At 50.3% G+C, this 19,793-nt stretch overlaps 1 protein-coding gene across 7 annotated transcripts in view; it reads left to right on the top strand.

The window, feature by feature from the left end:
• Nucleotides 1-19,793, top strand: part of rassf4a (Ras association domain family member 4a) — a 244,194-nt gene that overhangs the window by 203,197 nt on the left and 21,204 nt on the right. The window contains exon 1 of one of the 7 annotated variants that reach the window (XM_078530754.1): nucleotides 17,854-17,972. The exons of the other annotated variants lie outside the window; for them this stretch is intronic. Within the exon in view, the coding sequence (XP_078386880.1) occupies nucleotides 17,961-17,972 (12 nt within the window). The 5' untranslated portion in view covers nucleotides 17,854-17,960. Of the gene's footprint in view, nucleotides 1-17,853; nucleotides 17,973-19,793 lie in introns of those variants that run through there. 7 annotated transcript variants of the gene reach the window in all.

A 19,793-nucleotide genomic window follows, 5' to 3' on the forward strand; every position in this document is an offset into this window, starting at 1 on the left:
ATGGACCCATCCAACCCCTCCCGTGCATGTTCACCTGCACACGCACCCCCACCTCCACCTCCACACCTCCTTCCCCTATCCACACCCCCTTTCCCCATCCGCACCCCCTTCCCCCCCCCTACGCAACACCTTCGCCCATCCGCACCCCCTTCCCCCCTGCGCACCTCCTTCCCCCAGCCACACCCCCTTCCCCCATCCGCACCCCCTTCCCCCATCCGCACCCCCTTCCCCTATTTGCACCCCCTTCCCCCCTGCACACCTCCTTCCCCCAGCCACACCCTCTTCCCCCAGCCACACCCCCTTCCCCCATCCGCACCCCCTTCCCCCCTGCGCACCTCCTTCCCCCAGCCACACCCCCTTCCCCCATCCACACCCCCTTCCCCCATCCGCACCCCCTTCCCCTATTTGCACCCCCTTCCCCCCTGCACACCCCTTCCCCCTCTCTAACCTTTTCTCCCCGCTAAAACCCCACCTCCGCCTCCCCCCAGAATGTCTTCCCCCGGAACCCCTCCCCCCCGAGTCCTCCCACCCCGCCAGACTTCCCCCCACTTAGTTCCTCCCCCTTCCTGACTCCTTCCTCCGCCCTTACCTCTCCCTCCAGCCTCACATCTTCCTCCAGCCTTACTCCTACCCACTTCCTGACTCCTTCCTTCACTCTTACTTCTTCCTCCATCCTCACTCCCTCCCTTCTCCGCACTCCTTCCTCCCCCTCTACACCCTCCCCTTTCCACGCCCCTTCCTTCCCCCCCATACACCATCCCCTCTCTGCACTCCTTCCCTTGCACCTTCCACCCCCTTTACGCCTGCCTCCCCAATTGCCGTCTTCTCCCCCATTACCCCCTCCCTCCCCAATCCTCCCTCCTCCCCCAACCCCACCCCGACACCTTCATTCACCACCCCCCCCACCCCCAACCTCACCCCATCCTTCATTCCCCCCACCAACTTCACTACCCTCCCCACCTCCCCAGACACCTCTTCCTCTCCCACCCCCTCGACTGTCAATTGTTGTGAACATCAACCGTGACTGTTCAACTTCCGCCCGCTGCTTCATAGCAGAGCCATGACCGTGAGAATCCACCCCGCCTGCCATGGACATTCCTCCAGTGTGGCACTCCAGCATCTTCTGCTCCTCGGGTGTCCGCGATGTGAGCAAGGCCCTGGCGGGTAAGTCCCGGCTTCCGACACCACAGTTGTTGAGACTTGTTCTGCACCGACGCGATTTCCCACCCTGGGCAGATGATCCAGCCGGATTGGGGGGGGGTGGGGGGGTGGGGGGGTGGGACGATTCCGGTGGGCAGACCTAACAATGATGTGCTGTCACGCTCAGCCTAACATCCCAGAGTAAGAGTGACTACTTTGGAATGTGATCTTATAGACAAGCTTCTTTCATTTTTAGTGGGCATTTTGACAACTTTTTTTTTTAAACATTTCAACCAAGTTTTGACTTGTATGTTGTGGAAAGTACCAACACCCAGTGGGAGCATGAGGTTAAATATAGGTTGACGAAAGCCTTAACAACTTCAGCTAAACTTTCTCCAGATTGATCTGTCCTTCCTAATGACTGATTGACGATGACAGCAAACTTCAAGAGCTGCAAAGGTTGTCTTGGGTTCTTCACAGTGACCTTCTTGTGCAGACTTGGAAGAAACAGATCTCATCAGAGTCACTGAAATTCTTCAGAGGGGAAACTGAGCCACTGTGAATGGGAACCTTAACCTATGGGCAGTTCTGACTCATGGGAACAAACTCTTGATGCTGTTCCTGAGCTTTATTCAATCGCCCCGGAAACAACGACAAGAAAATTGGGCAGGGGTGAGCGGCGCGGTGCCGTTCCCGGGCCTAGTGCTCAGGCTGTGAATCCTTGGGCTGGGGTAGGGTCGTTCAGGCGGCGGGAGCGGCAAGATGCAGGAGCTCATTTCCAACGTGGAGCACATCAGGTTCGAGCTGGAGATGGCAGCTCGGGGCCCAGTCACTGCCCATCCCCGGCATGGACAGTGAGTGGGGGGTGGAGAAGCACTCACACACACACACACACACTTCCCCCCCCTCCCCCAACCCCTCGCTTCCTCACCCCCCACCCCACCCCTCGCTTCCTCTCCCCTCCCCCCCCACCCCTCGCTTCCTCTTCCCCCCCCCACCACCCCTCGCTTCCTCTCCCGCCACCCCCCCCCACCACCCCTCGCTTCCTCTCCCCCACCACCCCTCGCTTTCCTCTCCCACCCCCCCACCACCCCTCGCTTCCTCCCCCCCCACCCACCCCCCCACCACCCCTCGCTTCCTCTCCCCCCCCGCCCCCCACCACCCCTCGCTTCCTCTCCCACCCCCCCCACCACCCCTCGCCTCCTCCCCCCTCCACCACCCCTCGCTTCCTCCCCCCCCACCCACCATCCCTCGCTTCCTCCCCCCCCACCACCCCTCGCTTCCTCCTCCCACCCCCACCACCCCTCGCTTCCTCTCCCACCCCCCCACCACCCCTCGCCTCCTCCCCCCCTCCACCACCCCTCGCTTCCTCCCCCCCCCACCGCTTCCTCTCCCCACCCCCCCACCACCCCTCGCTTCCTCCCCCCCCCACCACCCCTCGCTTCCTCCCCCCCCCACCACCCTCGCTTCCTCCTCCCCCCCCACCACCCCTCGCTTCCTCCCCCCCACCCCTCGCTTTATCCCCCCCACCACCCCTCGCTTCCTCTCCCCACCCCCCCCACCACCCCTCGCTTCCTCCCCCCCCACCACCCCTCGCTTCCTCCCCCCCCCACCACCCCTCGCTTCCTCCCCCCCCCCACCACCCCTCGCTTCCTCCTCCCCCCCCACCACCCCTCGCTTCCTCCCCCCCCCACCACCCCTCGCTTCCTCCCCCGCCACACCTCTCGCTTCCTCCCCCCCCCCACCACCCCTCGCATCCTCTCCCCCCCACCCACCCCCACCACCCCTCGCATCCTCTCCCCCCCACCCACCCCCACCACCCCTCGCTTCCTCTTCTCCCCACCACCCCTCTCTTCATCTCTCCCCCCACCACCCCTCGCTTCCTCCCCCCCCACCACCCCGCTTCCTCCCCCCCCCCCACCACCCCGCTTCCTCCTCCCCCACCCCTCGCTTCCTCCCCCCCCCCCCACCACCCCTCGCTTCCTCCCCCCCCCCCACCACCCCTCGCTTCCTCCTCCCCCCACCACCCCTCGCTTCCTCCCCCCCCACCCAACCACCCCTCGCTTCCTCCTCCCCCCACCACCCCTCGCTTCCTCCCCACCCCCCCAACCACCCCTCGCTTCCTCCCCCCCCCCAACCACCCCTCGCTTCCACCCCCCCCACCACCCCTCGCTTCCCCCCCAACCACCCCTCACTTCCTCCCCCCCCCACCACCCCTCGCTTCCTCTCTCCCCCCCCACCACCCCGCTTCCTCCACCCCCCAACCACCCCTCGCTTCCCCCCCCCACCACCCCTCGCTTCCTCCCCCCCCGACCACCCCTCGCTTCCTCCCCCCCCACCACCCCTCGCTTCCCCCCCCTCCTCGCTTCCCCCCCCCTCGCTTCCTCCTCCCCCCCCACCACCCCTCGCTTCCTCCTCCCCCCCACCACTCCTCTCTTCCTCCTCCCCCCCCACCACCCCTCTCTCCCCCCGCCCCCCCACCACCCCTCGCTTCCTCTCTCCCCCCGCCCCCCCCACCACCACCACCCCCCCTCGCTTCCTCTCTCCCCCCGCACCCCCCCCCAACCACCCCTCGCTTCCTCCCCCCCCACCACCCCTCGCTTCCCCCCCCCACCACCCTCTCTCCCCCCGCCCCCCCCACCACCCCTCGCTTCCTCTCTCCCCCCGCCCCCCCACCACCACCCCCCCTCGCTTCCTCTCTCCCCCCACCCCCCACCACCCCTCGCTTCCTCTCTCCCCCCGCGCCCCCCCACCACCCCGCTTCCTCCCCCCCAAACCACCCCTCGCTTCCTCCCCCCCCACCACCCCTCGCTTCCTCCCCCCCCCACCACCCCTCGCTTCCCCCCCCCACCACCCCTCGCTTCCTCCCCCCCTCCGACCACCCCTCGCTTCCTCCCCCCCCACCAGCCCTCGCTTCCTCCCCCACCCCCACCACCCCTCGCTTCCTCCCCCCACCACCCCTCGCTTCCTCCCCCCCCCACCACCCCTCGCTTCCTCCCCCCCCCACCACCCCTCGCTTCCCCCCCCCACCACCCCTCGCTTCCTCCCCCCCTCCGACCACCCCTCGCTTCCTCCCCCCCACCACCCCTCGCTTCCTCCCCCACCCCCACCACCCCTCGCTTCCTCCCCCCACCACCCCTCGCTTCCTCCCCCCCCCCACCACCCCTCGCTTCCTCCCCCCCCCCACCACCCCTCGCTTCCTCTCTCCCCCCCCCACCACCCCTCGCTTCCTCTCTCCCCCCGCCCCCCCACCACCCCTCTCTCCCCCCGCGCCCCCCACCACCCCGCTTCCTCCCCCCACCCAAACCACCCCTCGCTTCCTCCCCCCCCACCACCCCTCGCTTCCCCCCCCCCACCACCCTTCGCTTCCTCCCCCCCCGACCACCCCTCGCTTCCTCCCCCCCACCACCCCTCGCTTCCCCCCCCTCCTCGCTTCCCCCCCCCTCGCTTCCTCCACCCCACCCCTCGCTTCCTCCACCCCACCCCTCGCTTCCTCCTCCCCCCCCACCACCCCTCGCTTCCTCTCCCCCCACCAGCCCTCGCTTCCTCCCCCCACCAGCCCTCGCTTCCTCCCCCCACCAGCCCTCGCTTCCTCCCCCCCCCCCGCTTCCTCCACCCCCCCTCGCTTCCTCCTCCCCCCCCACCACCCCTCGCTTCCTCCCCCCCCCACCACCCCTCGCTTCCTTCCCCCACCCCCACCACCCCTCGCTTCCTCCCCCCACCACCCCTCGCTTCCTCCCCCCCTCCTCGCTTCCTCCACCCCCCCCTCGCTTCCTCCTCCCCCCCCACCACCCCTCGCTTCCTCTCCCCCCACCACCCCTCGCTTCCTCCCCCCACCACCCCTCGCTTCCTCACCCCCACCCCCACCCCTCGCTTCCTTTCAAGTATTTATCCAATTCTCTTTTGAAAGTTATCCACCTCCCTGTTAGGCCGTGTGTTCCACATCTTGACAACCTGACGTATAAAGGAATTTTGTTACCGACCCTCCTGCCTGTTGAAACGATTAACCCCCTGCCTCAAGTGTGGTGTCTAGAATTGGAAATCATGTCTTTATTAACAGCTTATCAATTTTTTTTAGTTCATGGGATGTGGGCATCGCTGGCTAGGCCAGCATTTATTGCCCATCCCTAATTGCCCTCGTTCAGAGGGCATTTAAGAGTCAACCACATTGCTGTGGGTCTGGAGTCACATGTAGGCCAGACCAGGTAAGGACAGCAGATTTCCTCCCCTAAAAGGACACTAGTGAACCAGACAGGTTTTTACAATAATCAGCAATGGTTTCATGGCCATCATTAGACTTTTTAATTCCAGATTTTTATGGAATTCAAATTTCACCATCTGCCGTGGTGGGAATTGAACCCTGTTCCCCAGAGCATTTCCCTGGGTCTCTGGAATATTAGTCCAGTGACAATACCACTATACCACCTCCCCACAATTTGTCCTGTCATCTTCAAAAATATAGACCTCCCTGATTGTCCAGGGGAAGATCAAACAGAAAAAGAAAGCGTACGATAGGCACAAAGAACTAAGCACTGCAGATAGCCTAGACTAATATTGGAAGTGCAGGGACGAAGTAAAAAAGGAAATAAGGAAATAAAAGAGAGGGCATGAAAAAAGATTAGCAAGTGAAGTTAAAGATAGCCCAAAGATGTTTTACCAATACATTAATACTAAAAGGTTAGTTAAGGAAAAAGTGGTACCTATCAGAGATGAAGATGGAAACTTGTGTGTAGATGCAGAGGCCGTGGGAAGGGTTTTGAATGAATATTTTGTCTCTGTGTTTACAAAGGAAAGGGAGGATGTAGATATAGTAGTCCAGGAAGAACACTGCGAGATATTGGACGGGATAGTCGTAAAGGGAGAGGAAGTACTCGAAGGGCTGAAATCTTTGAAAGTGGATAAGTCACCAGGGCCAGATGGATTGTTTCCGAGGCTGCTGAAGGAAGTCAGGGAGGAGATAGCAGATGCTCTGAGGATGATTTTCCAATCTTCACTAGATACAGGGGAGGTACCGGAGGACTGGAGAAAAGCAAACGTAGTTCCGTTGTTTAAAAAGGAATCAAAAGAAATGCCAAATAATTATAGGCCAGTTAATCTTACATCGGTGGTGAGCAAATTAGTAGAATCAATCCTGAGTGTTAGGATTAACTGTCATGTGGAAAGGCATGGACTAGTCAGGGATGGTCAGCATGGATTTGTTAAAGGAAGGTCTTGCCTCACAAATTTGATTGAATTCTTTGAGGAAGTGACAAGAAGGGTTGATGAAGGTAGTGCAGTGGATGTTGTGTACATGGATTTTAGCAAGGCATTTGACAAGGTCCCACATGGCAGATTGGTCAGGAAAGTAAAAGCCCATGGGATTCAGGGTAATGTGGCAAACTGGGTAAAAGGTTGGCTTTGTAACAGGAAACAAAGGGTAATGGCTGATGGATGCCCTTGCGAATGGAAAGTTGTCTGAAGTGGTGTTCCACAGGGCTCGGTGTTGGGACCTTTGCTGTTTATGTTATATATTAACGATTTGGACGTGAACATGGGGGGCACGATTGGGAAATTTGCAGATGACACAAAGATTGGCCAAGCAATGGATAGTGTAGAGGATAGCCATAATCTCCAAAACTATTTAGATGGATTGGTGGAGTGGGCAGTAAAGTGGCAGATGGATTTTAACATAGAGAAGTGTGAGGTCATACATTTAGGGAGGTCAAACAGTTACAGGGATTACACAATAAATGGGAATATACTAAGAGGGGTAGATGAAGTGAGAGATCTTGGCGTACAAGTACACAGGTCCCTGAAGGCAGCAGTTCAAGTAGACAAGGTTGTAAAGAAGGCATATAGAATGCTCTCCTTCATTGGCAGAGGTATAGAATATAAAAGTAAGGATATAATGTTGGAATTGTATAAAACACTGGTGAGGCCACAACTGGAGTATTATGTGCAGTTCTGGTCACCACATTACAGGAAGGACGTAATAGCTCTGGAGAGAGTGCAGAGGAGGTTTACAAGAATGTTGCCAGGGTTAGAAAAGTGTAGCTACAAGGAGAGATTAGATAGGTTGGGGTTATTTTCCTTGGAACAAAGAAGGCTGAGAGGTGACTTGATTGAGGTGTACAAAATTATGAGGGGAATAGATAGAGTGGACAGGATAAAATTGTTTCCCTTGATGGAGAATTCTAGAACCAGGGGACATAGATTCAAGATAAGTGGCAGAAGGTGTAGGGAGGACATTAGGAAGAACATTTTTATGCAGAGGGTAGTGGGTATCTGGAATTCGCTGCCCAAGTTGGTGGAAGAGGCAGAAACTTTAAACTCTTTTAAAAAGTACCTGGATCTGCACCTAAAGTGCTGTAAACTGCAGGGCTATGGGCCGGGTGCAGGAAGGTGGGATTAGAAAGAGCACCTGCGTGTCCTTGGGCTGGCAGGGACAAAATGGACCGAATGGCCTCCTTCTGTGCTGTAACTTTTCTATGGTTTCTTCTATGGATGGGTGGGAGATTGAATACACTCACCTTTGTTGCATCCTGAGTGACTCGGGCACAGGACAGGGCATCTGATGTCACCATCCAACATTCTCAGTTGGACTATTCCACAAGTTGGATTCAGGTTACAGCTCCCTCTTTACTGCCAAAGTGCCCCTAAGTTCAGAAGATCACCTTTTGGAGCTGCAGAGTGAGATTTTCATTTTCCACACTGTCCACCATTCCCTTATAAGGTCATCTCAGCTGAAAGTAGCAAACTTTTGTGGTGCAGGCTCCAGTCCAATAGGAATTGTTGTATGAAACTCTGAATGTTTATTGAGTTGTGAGAGAGAGCAATTGGACCCTGATTAAACACAGTCCCAGGGTTAAAACTGCACTATCCGTTGTAACTGAATTTTTAATGCTACATTTTTTTAAAAAAGGAACAATGCAAACTCCAACTGTACAACAAAATTTTGCGCAACAGGAGAAAATAATAACCAATAATCAAGCAGTGATAATGTGACTAACTGAAGTCATCCCATTGTACAGAAACCTCTGGTCTGATCCATGTGCGTCACTTCAAGTGAAGCACTTGAACTTAGCCATTCAAGCTCTACAGGGCTATTCCTTATTCAGCATAACGTTTTGCAAGATCTCGGAATGCGTTTGCAATCAAGAGATGACCTCCCAAAATAATGGCTGTGACCTTGGATGAGGAACGAGAGGTTAACCATTTGTGGTTGTATAAATCATTTGGTTATGAAAATGAACTTTCGAACTCGAGGATTATGAAGTGGGTTTTTTTTTGGCTTTTCAAATTAGCAATTAAAATGTACTGTTCATACTTCATAATCGCACAGCTGGGACACTTAATACTGTCAATGCAAAATGTATTCTTTAGTAACATGGAATCACAGCACCAAAGACCTACAGCCCATCATCCCTGTGTTGGCTCTTGGAAGGAGCTCCCCAACTAACCTACGCCTCTGCTCTTTCCCAAAGCCCAACAAATGTTTTCCCTTCATGTACATAATTTGCTGTGTTGATACATTCATGGGAGAGAAAGGAATACAAGATAATGCTGATTGGGTTAGCTGAAGAGGGGAGGAAGGAAACTCATGAAAGGCATAAACACCAGCTTGGATCAGCTGGGCTAAATGGTCTGTGACTGTGCTGTTATTTTGATGCAGCATTCTCCTCTAATGTGCGAAAGGAAAAACGCAGATGGAGCTTTCCATGTTTTCCATTTTTTTTCCTAACTTTGTGGGTCATTCATTTGCTTGGCGAATACAGAATGCTCAAACCTTTTCCTCATTACAAAAGTACTTCGGTGGCGGGGAGGAAATGGAGCCTGACCGCCATCATGTGGCCGAATAATATATATCACTTGTATGTTTCTAAAAAAAAAGTACACCAACAATTCAGCTGAGAGACGGAGAAACGGTAGAAGCTTTTAGTTCTTTTAAAAGGTCTAAATTTTATACATGACATTGGATTTGTTTAACCAGCATTAACTGATTTTGGAGTTCAGATATCCAGTGGTTTCCAGAACACACTTTCCCACTCGAGCCCAATTCAAAGTCTACATTAAGGCACATGCATACACCTTTGAAGGTGGTAGGACATGCTGTGAGGTTAGTTAGCAAAGTAGATGTGATCTTGGGCTTCAGAAATAGTGATTTTGGCCTGGATTTTCATGTCATTATCAATGTCAGAATGGAGGTGAGGGGGGGGGATTTAAAAATGGCGGGTGGGAACTGATTCCAGGATTCCCACCACCATTCCTGCCTTGTGGGATTTTTATGGCCCTGGGATAAGGGTGTGGTTTGCAAACCCGCACTCCACAATCCCACCCTGGTCCTACTCCATTGCAGGCGTGGTCATTTCAAACTCCTGCACTTTTGATGGAGTCTTTTGCAGGAGACATGGTTCATGACTTCTCAGAGGAATTGTGAATGACCGTGGCGGGGCTCGGTCATGCCTAGTCTGGAGTTGGGAAGCTTTTAACAGGTAAGTTTAAAAAGTGTTGCCAACCTTGCATCATATTTAGATGGTGCATGATAATTTAAGTACAATTTTATTGCAGTGATTAATGATAGGGCTTTGTTTTTATAAAGTAAGTGTCCATTAAATTGACCAGCATTGTGAATGTGTTCAGATGCATCGGAGTACTTTCTGCAGTGGAGAAAGTGCTCTTATGCATCCTACAGTATGGAGAATCAAATATTAATGCATGTAGGGGACCCTTGATTTTCATATTGATTCAATGTCCTAACATGCGCTGAGCCTTTGAAGCAATATGTGTCAGTATCCACTAGATAATAACACTGGCAAGTCTTGAAATGCTCATAAAACTGTCAAAGTAAGCAAATATGCATTCAAATCCCTTTGAAAAAATTGCCCCTCTTACAAGCTTATAAAAATGTCAAACACAGCTATTCATACTCCCGTTGAGAAAAATTTAATCCTCTTAATGTACATCTCTTAATCATATCCAAATAACCAAGCAGCCATTGAAAAAATGCTTTAAAGAAAGATAAAAGTTATTACAAGCTCATAAAATGTCACTGAAACAAAGCTAAAAGCTCCCTTGACCGCAAAATAAAATCCTTTACAAAGCCGAATCCATGAGTGGGTCTTGGAGCTTAGCCGGCATTCGCAATGAGATTCCATCTTGCAACTGTGTCCACAAAGCAGGCTGACTAGATGATCAGCAAAACATCAAAGGCAGAATTTTCTCCCTGTCAGGGGGTTTGGGCACGGGCAGGGGGAAACAGCTGATCGCCACCCACGATCGGCTGGGCGCCCGCCATTTTATGTGGGCGGGCCTTAATTGACGTGACGTGCACCCGGAAGCGCTGAGCGCTCCCTAGGCGGGCGGGGGGGAGAGGAGGCAGAGTCGGAGCCTATGCTCATTCATGCGCAAGCACGCGAAAGAGCGCATAAATCTCCCTAAGGCACAGAGCTGCCTCGGGGAGATCAGGTTGAGTTTCAAACTTTTCAATAAAGAAAAAAAAAATTTTAGGACGTGTCCCCTCATGTGAAAGTGCCACATGAGCGGGGACATGTCAATGAATTTTAATGAAAATCTTTATTTCACTTATAAATCGTTCATTAAACCTCACCCCTCCCGTGGATGAGGTTTCATGAAAAATGCGAAGGCTGCCTGGGCTCTTCACCTGCCCACCCCCGCCAACCTATGTTAGGTGGTTTAATTAGTTTTTAAATGGCCTTAACAGGCCTTTGACAGTTCAGTGGGCGTGCAGCCGACTCCGGTGCATACCCGCCGAACTGAAAATCGGAATGACGCGCGGTGACGTCAGGACACACGCCCGACATCACCACGCGTCAGCGAGCGCGGCCCTGCCCCCCCCATTCACCGAGCCAAGAGTAGTAAAACAAAGTCTGCTGTTAGTTAAAGCTGTCTGCTCCAGCAGAGTCAATGCAGGGAAGGTGCAGGTCATTTTTTTACTCTGTGCACCCATCAGGAAAATAATGAGGTTGGGAGCAAAACTGCTTTTACCCTGCCTGGCGGCGCTGTCCATTCATATAATTTTGGGCGGGTGTAAAACTGACCTCCCCAGTCAATGCCGTAGGTTTCCCATCCTGGAAGTTAGGTTAAAATTACACCAACTCGTTAGGTTAGCCCGCAAGTGGGTTTGCAAAATCCCATAATGTTTGGATTTTTGGTAAAATGTTACACGGGTCTCCACTGCTTCAGGAAGGATGCCATTTGAACTGACTCCCCTGTGTTTGTGCAGTCAGGATTCCCCATTAACCAAGGGTAGGGCAGGGGGAAGGCGGGGAGGGTAGCTTATCCAAATAAGGATGTGCTTCTAGGCTCACCCTTGAATGGGGCTCAGGGAGACCTGGACAATGAGGCAGTAGACATGGGGGAGAGCGAAGCAACAAAGATAAAGTAAGATAGGAAAATGGGCGAGATGCCCAATTCTTTCACCCACATTCCACTGAGAACTGGACGCAAGTCAATTCGACTCGTCTCAAATAGAATCCGTACAGTTATGAAAACTTCCAGCGCTCAGTCTGGGCTGGATTTAAATTCCTATCAGAGAGGTGAGAGGGCAGTATTCCTAACACGGTGCAGAGTCACTCTGAGGGGGATAGAGTTGTCATTTCTTTTATGGAATCAGTGACCTTTGAGTGCGCAATGGAAAATGACAATTTTCTACTTCTCTCTGCTTCGTGACTTAAGTTTTTAAGAACCCTGTCCTTTCTCTGTCAGAAAATTGCTTGGACCTCTCATACACTCAGGAGCGCTGCGCTGCTTATTGCCAGATTGATGGTAGGAAAACAGTTCTGAAGGTGCGAGCTTTCCTTTCATAATAGCAGAATGTCCCATTGATGGTGCCTTGCCAGGAAGTGGTGCTGGTCGCTTTGCATGAGGTTTGTTTGCTGCTATGACCGTGTGATCGAGGGAGAACCAGTGAGAGTTTCTGGAACAGTTGCCCTCATTGGGGTAGATAGCCAGAGAACGCTGTCGTGGAAATTGTTGGCCGCTTCTTTGGTTTTCTTTATCTGACTGCCCAAAGAGCCAGGAAAATGGATCGGAGTTGTTTCCGAGTGTCTGACTGCAATTCCGGCCGTTCACTGCGATTGTAATAGCATTCAGGGAGAAAGCGTCTGCCAGCTCCGACAGGCGGTTGCCTTTTTTGTTGCTTCTCAGCAGCGATACAGGTGAAGGACACTCAGCCTGATGCATGTGACCGGCCATCTGTTTGGGAGACCTGAGTGAGTTGTCTGCGTAAGTTGAGCTCTGAGTCTTTGAAGAAGTGTCGAACAGGAAAGTGGGCTGTGCCAGCTGGCAGATAGATTTCAGGTAGTCGTCTTGGGTTTGGGGAAGATTGCAGCCAGTGCCGAGACCTGCGTCTGTAGAGTACACATTATCGTGATACGCCTCATCGTGGGTTTCAAAGATGGTGGGCAGGTGATCCACTGAAATCAGCTGTTTCATCCTCATATCCTAGCACAGAATTGGACACCAGAAACAAATGAGTTGAACTCTTAGATTTCAGGCATCACCACAACCTACAAGCTACACTTCAGTTTTGGCCAGGGGCAGGATTTTCCCCTCGTCGGGCAGGCATAGCCTGGGAACGGCCGCGAGACTGACCACCGCCCGCGATCGGGCTCCGACCTCGATTTCACACTGGCTAAGGCACAGTTGGAGCCTCAGCGTTGCCGGGGTGGGAGGAGCGCGAGTGCTGAAGTGTGCACATGTGCAGGGGGAGCTCACACTGACAGCTCCCTGAAGGCACTGAGCTGCTCCAGGGAGCTGGAGGATTTTAAAACGAAAAACAAACTTTTTACCTGCTATCTAAACATGTCACCACACGTGACACGGTCACATGAAGAGGGACATGTAAAAAATTTTAAATTTTTTTTTAGTAACTGTTGGAAACCTCATCCCGCCCGGTGGGTGAGGTTTTGTTAAAAAAGTCAAAGCCACCTGGCCCATTCACCGAGTGGTTGAGCGGGCAGCAAAAAATGCTAATTAATTACTTCAGGTCCTTAATAGGCCTCCTAATTGTCAGCGGGCGCCCTGCTGCCTCTCACCCATGCCCGCTGACTGATAGATCGCGAGAGTGTGCGATGAGTGTTTTCACACAAAGCTACTAAAATCTCACTTCCTTTCAACCCCACCAATTTAAATGTCATTTCTATTTCAGAGCCCCCTCAAGTCATGATTGCTCGAATTAAATCAATTGTGCCTGGCAAGATCTTGTTCTACTTGCGCGCCCCCTGTAATGAAATAAATACCAGAAGTAAAAAGGACCGTGACTGATGGAAATCTGAAATCAAAATAGGGAATCAATCAACATCTGAGGTATAAAGGTGCATTCATATTTCTGTTGTAACCTTCCAATAGAATCCTGATCTTCTGTGGAGTCCTATCTCCAGTATTTTAACCTACCCCTTCCCTTTCAAACACTGTCTGACCTGTCGTGAAATCTCAGTGTATTTTGCCCTTACCTCCCTCAGCTTTCAATGTGCCAAGTTCAATGATGGCCGGATGTACGGCATGTAAATTAGTCCTGCATCAGCCTTGGAAGCCTACCTGCAAATAAGAACTGCAGGATAGTATCCACCTGACTCTCAGCGTGTGCTGTTGGGCAGTGAAATAAACTGCAGCTTTGAGTTTCCCCAAGAGCACAGCTCTCTTCTATTTTTAGATACCGAAGGCCAAACGAAGCACAAGCTGTGCTGTTCAGCACTTGAAATACACAGGCATTGCAGCCAAGCCCAGGATGTGCAGATACTAATGTTGTTGGAAAAATATGAATTGGTCAAATGATTTTATATAATTCCTGCTATTCTTTGGCTTTTATAAGTAACACAATGTTAAGTAAAAACAGGAAAAGCTGTAAGTGCGTTTCCATTAAGCAGTTTGCAGCTCATTCAATTCATTAACTTCATTCCTGTCATTACGTATGTGTTTTCTTCCCTCTCCCCCACCAACTCTCTTTTTTAAACCCCACTTACTTCACATCATTTTAAGCTAACATGGGTCACCACGACTTAGTTGGTCTTGTCTCTGAGTGAGAATGTCTACGGCTTAAAGACCCACTCCAGGGACGAGTTGTCAACCTAAGCTCACGTTCCAGTGCAGTACTGGGGCAGTGCTGCACTGTCAGCGATGCTGGCCTATAAATTGGGCAGCACAGGGCATTGAGCCCCGGAATTTCTTTTTCTAATTCATTCATGGGACGTGGGCATCGCTGGCTAGGCCGGCGTTTATTGCCCAACCCTAAATGCCCTTGAGAAGGTGGTGGTGAGCTGCCTTCTCGAACCGCTGCAGTCCGTAGGTACACCCACAGTGCTGTTAGGAAGGGAGTTCCAGGATTTTGACCCATGGTGGGCACGAAGCACACACATACTTCTGTCCAGAAGTGCACAAGCGATCTATATTGGTTAAGAACAAACGAGGCATCCTTCGCCCATGCCTGAAGTCAGCATTGGTCCCTTTGCAAATGGAAATTAAGGGCATAACAGCTGCTTGAGATCTCCACTCCAAGACTGATTTGCCCCAACACAGCCAGCATCGTTGTGCTGAATTGTTGGAAACCAGCCCAACTAAATGCCCGCCAACCAAGAAGGTAAGTAACGTTCTTTTATGTGGAGCCATGAGTGCTCCATCCAACTGGGGTTTCCAACTCTCTCCAGAAATGAATGGGAATCTCCTGAAATTGCACATGGACCTCCATGGTGCTGCCTTTGGAAGCTCAGGTAATCATTGGATTCACAGTTTTATGGAGATTATTTTACAAGCTGATCTTCAATATCAATTTCCTGATGCAGCGTGCCCTCCCCTCAGCTCAGTGATGTCACAGGCTGCTGCTCAGAGCAGCCTCTGGCTCAGTGACCTGACCAACGCTACACAGGCCCGCGACCAGCTTGTGTGCAATTAGTAGGGGGGATTTAGGGGATCAGGAATCGGAGGGGTTGGGGGTGCCTAGAGAGTCTGGAAGCTGGGAGGTAATGCTTGAGAGTGAAGGAAAAGAGGATGACTAGAAATTTCACCAAATCTCACCAAGTCTCCTTCAACAGCACCTTCCAGAGCCGCGACCTCTACCACCTGGAAGGACAAGGACGGTAGATGCACCGGAACACCGCCACCTGCAAGTTCCCCTCCAAGCCACACCCCATCCTGAGCTGGAACTATTTTGCCGTTCCTTCACTGTTGCTGTGTTAAAATCCTAAACCTCCCTCCCTAACAGCACTGTGGGTGTACCTACAGCATGTGGACTGCAGCGGCTTAAGAAGGCAGCTCACCACCACCTTCTCAAGGGCAACTAGGGATGGGTAATAAAAATGTTAGACTCACCAGCGATGCCCATGTACCGTGAAATCATTTTTTAAAATTTGGTGGGGTGGAGGGGGCGCAGTTCTAGGGGAAGAGATGGACAGTGGAGAATGGGGGTTCAGGGAAAAGAGGGAAACTGAGGAATGTGGACCAAAGGCAGTCTCCTGTGCTGTAATTTCTCAGTTTCCCCGCTGTATCTACTCATGAATTGCCTGGTTCTTGGAACTTCTTGCCCAACAGGTGCTGGCATGAAACCATGAGCGAAAATACTCAACCAACTCAACGGAACCCAACCTTTCATGAGGTAAATTCAGTAACATTTGGAGATGTCATGTGATCAGGTTTCCCGTGATTGGGTGTCATTGTGGTCAAGACATAACATGATCAAATCTCGAGCAGAATTTCAAACTAGAGTCAGCAATCCTTCTCCCACTCCCAACTAAAGAAGGTATTGGGGAAGCCACACCTGGTCTCCTGAACTAAGTAAGCACATACTTGCCCTGGAGGGAGTGTGAGGAAGATTCATTAGACTGGTTCCTGGGATGAGGGGGGATTGTCCTCTGAGGAAAGATTGAGTAGATTCGCTGTGGTTTAGAAGAATGAGAGCAGATTTAATTGAAACTAATTGTATAAAATTCTTAAGGGGCTTGGCAGGGTGGATGCTGAGAAAATGTTTCCCCTAGCTGGGGAATCTAGAACTAGCGGTCACAGTCTCAGAATAAGGGGTTGATCATTGAGAACTGAGACGAGAAATTTCTTCACTCAAAGGATTGTGAATCTTTAGAAACCTCTATTACAAAGAGCTGTGGATGCTCAGTGGTTGAATATATTCAAGACAGTGGTCGATAGATTTTTGGGCATTATGGGGGTTAAGGGATATAGGGATGATGTGGGGAGATGCAGTTGAGATGGAAGATCACCCATGATCTTGTTGAATGGCAGAGCAACTCAAAGGGCCAAATGGTCTACTCTTGCTCCTATTCCTTACAATTTTGTTAAAAGCCCTGATAATCACTCCTGATCCCTGATTTTCTACTCTTGCAATGTTTTGTTATTTGTAACTTTTCACACTATTTCATAACTTCCAATGAGATGATTGGCTTTACTTCCGATTGATGACTGCACCTTCAGTTTCCTTTCCAACTCTCTTATTCACCTGCCCCTTCAGCCATAGCACAGGATGACAGTAGTTCGAGATACATTTGAGGTTTTCCAAAGGCTTACAGAACTTTTGTTCCCTGTTGTGACACTCTCCTTTAATTGACCTGATCTTTGTCACTTTGTCCTTCCCTACAATTTTCCACTTCCATTGCTTATGTGCATCTTATGTGATTGCACACTGTAGCCTTGTAAATGAGCTATCAGAAAATTGGGTGGCAACATCTAACTTCTATTTTGTTCTGTCCAAGCACCAAGTGATTTGATACTGACAGAAAATCTAGCTCATCACATGTTGGAGAAGTCTAGTCATCTGTGTAATAAAGTTAATTGCGGGGAGGACTTGCCTGTTATTTGAACAATTGCTTCACATTTTTTTCAAGTTATTCTGTTTGTATACAGTTTACATACCTGAATTGCAGTTAGGAATGTATCAGATGAGTGCTTTATTGAGAAGGATGGTTCAAGGCGAACGCTTTGCACTTGTTTCCTCCTGAAAACCTATCGGAATAGATAATTAGTGATGATTTTATTTGGCTACTACACCTGATAGATTACTGAAGGTAAGCCTGGTCAATATCGTTAGGAGGCAAACATGCTTAGCAGCTTACATTAGCTGAGTTCTCATTTGTTTACATAGAACACAATCAGTATTGTATCTTTTTGCCTTGCCCATATTCCCCCACTTCCTCCTTTCATTTTCTGGCTCCTGCACACATCAGTCATTGTCCCTATGGTTGAGATATTGGGTGACTTTCTGCTTTTGTCACTGCATGACTTAAGAAAGAAGAAACATTTGCCGTTATATAAACACCTTTCACAAACTCATTTTGCGGGGAAAAAAAATTGTGCTTCCCGTTTGTACCTCTCCCCAGCCTGAGACCAGTGCTGGCCATGTGAGGGATTTTGAAAGTGAGTCTCTGTGGTCAGTGGGGTCAAGGCCGCCTCTTTGTTTTTCAACTAAAGGGATGGGGATTGCATCTTAACTGCAGAACACGTTTTAAAGTGAACCATTTAGTATTCCAAAGTCGCGTCACTTAATTCAAAAGTTTGTAAAACTTCATATTTTCCGTTTGTGACAAGAGGTTTGAAGTATGAGCAACATTTTTAATCCAGAGGAACTTGGTTTGAGTATTGCTCCGCTCATCAGTCTAATTTCCCCCTTTTTTAAAAATTCTGATTAAATTCCTTCGTGAGATTCTCACACTTTGGGTTCTTGACGCTGCTATGAAATCAGGTGGCCTTGGGTGCTGGATTAACAGAAGATGACTCAAGGTAGAAGCCCTACCGCTTTGATCTGTCACCTATATCCTGGCTGGAGATTAGCGCTAAGTGTTACTCTCTTCCCAAAGTGAAATCAACCACAAAAGCTACTGAAGATGAATCATTGGGTAAGCTCCACATGCCTTTGCATTTTGATTGAAGTCATTATTTCTTTTATTTTTTTTTTGTTTTTAATTTAAAAATCCACGTTTTAAGTTAAACTTCTGAAGCAAAACAAGTCATGTCTTAACACATAAGGAAGTTATGAATCTGCCAGAAATGGGAAACCATTATGAAAACCTGATGACAAATAAAATGTGACAAAAAGTTCAACACTAAAGCATTAGTCAGCTAGTGTCTCCTCCATGGATCTATTTTGGCAGCACAGAAATACTTCAGGTTTTCCTTTAACCCAGTTCAGATTTGGCACGTTGATATCGGCTGTTGTATATCAACAAGACTTTGATTTTGAGGACCAATCTGACGTCAGGCAATAAATGAGGTGTAAAGGTGAACCATCACATCAAAGAAACAAGTACAACAAATGCAGCCAGACTCTCATAATCACAGAATGTTAACAGCACAGAAGGAGGCCATTCAGCCCATCATGTCTGCACCCGCCCTCCGAATGAGCATTATGACCTAGTCCCATTGCCCTGCCTTTTCCCCATAACCCTTGCACATTGTTTCTATTCAAATAATCATCTAATGCCCTCTCGTATGCCTCGATTGAACCTGCCTCCACCACACTTCCAGGCAGTGCGTTCCAGACCCAAACCGCTTGCTGTGTGAAAAAGTTTTTTTTTTCACGTCACATTTGCTTCTTTTGCAAATCACTTTAAATCACAGGCTCCAGTCCAGCATTGAGTTCAGAATCTCTCTGCAGATGTCGTATAATTAGATTCTCTAAGCCAGGCTTCTGATTTTATTGTATGAAGAGTTCGTGTTGAAATGGCTATTAGGAATGCCTCATGTACATTCAGCTGTGAATGCTTAGAAGTCAAAAGAAATGCTCAGTCCTTTTTGGACAAATTTGATATTTGCATAGATTTACGTAGCTCTTAAATCCTTATTTTCATCAAGTGTGTACACTTTTTTTGATCAGTGATTTCGAGAGATTAATTAGCATTTTCTTATATAGTCTTAACATTTCTAATAATCAATAACTAACGTCTCCAGAAACTGAGCTGTTTCCAGTTAATTACTGCCTGCCCCACCACAGAATTATATAGCAATTATGTTATTCCCTATCCATACAGATCAGCCCATCTTGGTAAGCCATCCTGATAGACAGGATGAAAGAACGCAAGATATAATTAAATCTGCTCCAATTATTCAGACAAAACATGCATTCTGAAGAAAAACTCACCTTATCAGAGATTATAAATAAGTTGTGTTACACTCTGGAATGTCTGACGTTTAATGTTGCTTTTATAAAAAAAATTTGATGCTACATAATCATGTAACTCTCAATTACTGTGCAGCCATTCACAGAGAGACAAACAATAGTCGGAGCTGCTTCATGTGCATTCTGGAAAAGGTGTCAGATCCGCTGGCAGCAGCCCATAAAACTCACTGCCGCTGTGACCTCAGAAGGTTCGAGATGAAGTGTAGGTGACAAAACCTGGAGTGGATTGTGTGTTCCTTTGGCTCCCCCGTGATTTTTATGCAGTAAATCCACTGGCAGCCTTGTCTCGTAAGATGATGGTTGGAGCCATGTGGTTAACCCTGTGTTAACCATCGTCTGGTGTGGTTCAGGACCCCACCCTGGCGGGGCAGCCTCTGCCGCATTTGCTGCCGTGGAAGACAGGGGGCTGAGAAGGTGAACGATTTGCTGGCCTCTGTTTTCTCCAGGCCCACTCTCGGCCAGCTGGGTTTACGTTTCTGCTCAGCTCTTCGAAAGCCCCTCCCGTCAGCCTCCAGAGGCCACGGCCGAGAGTGACTTGTCT

This window comes from Cetorhinus maximus, chromosome 27, assembly GCF_964194155.1.
Source record: "Cetorhinus maximus chromosome 27, sCetMax3.hap1.1, whole genome shotgun sequence".
Classification (NCBI taxonomy): Eukaryota; Metazoa; Chordata; class Chondrichthyes; order Lamniformes; family Cetorhinidae; genus Cetorhinus; species Cetorhinus maximus.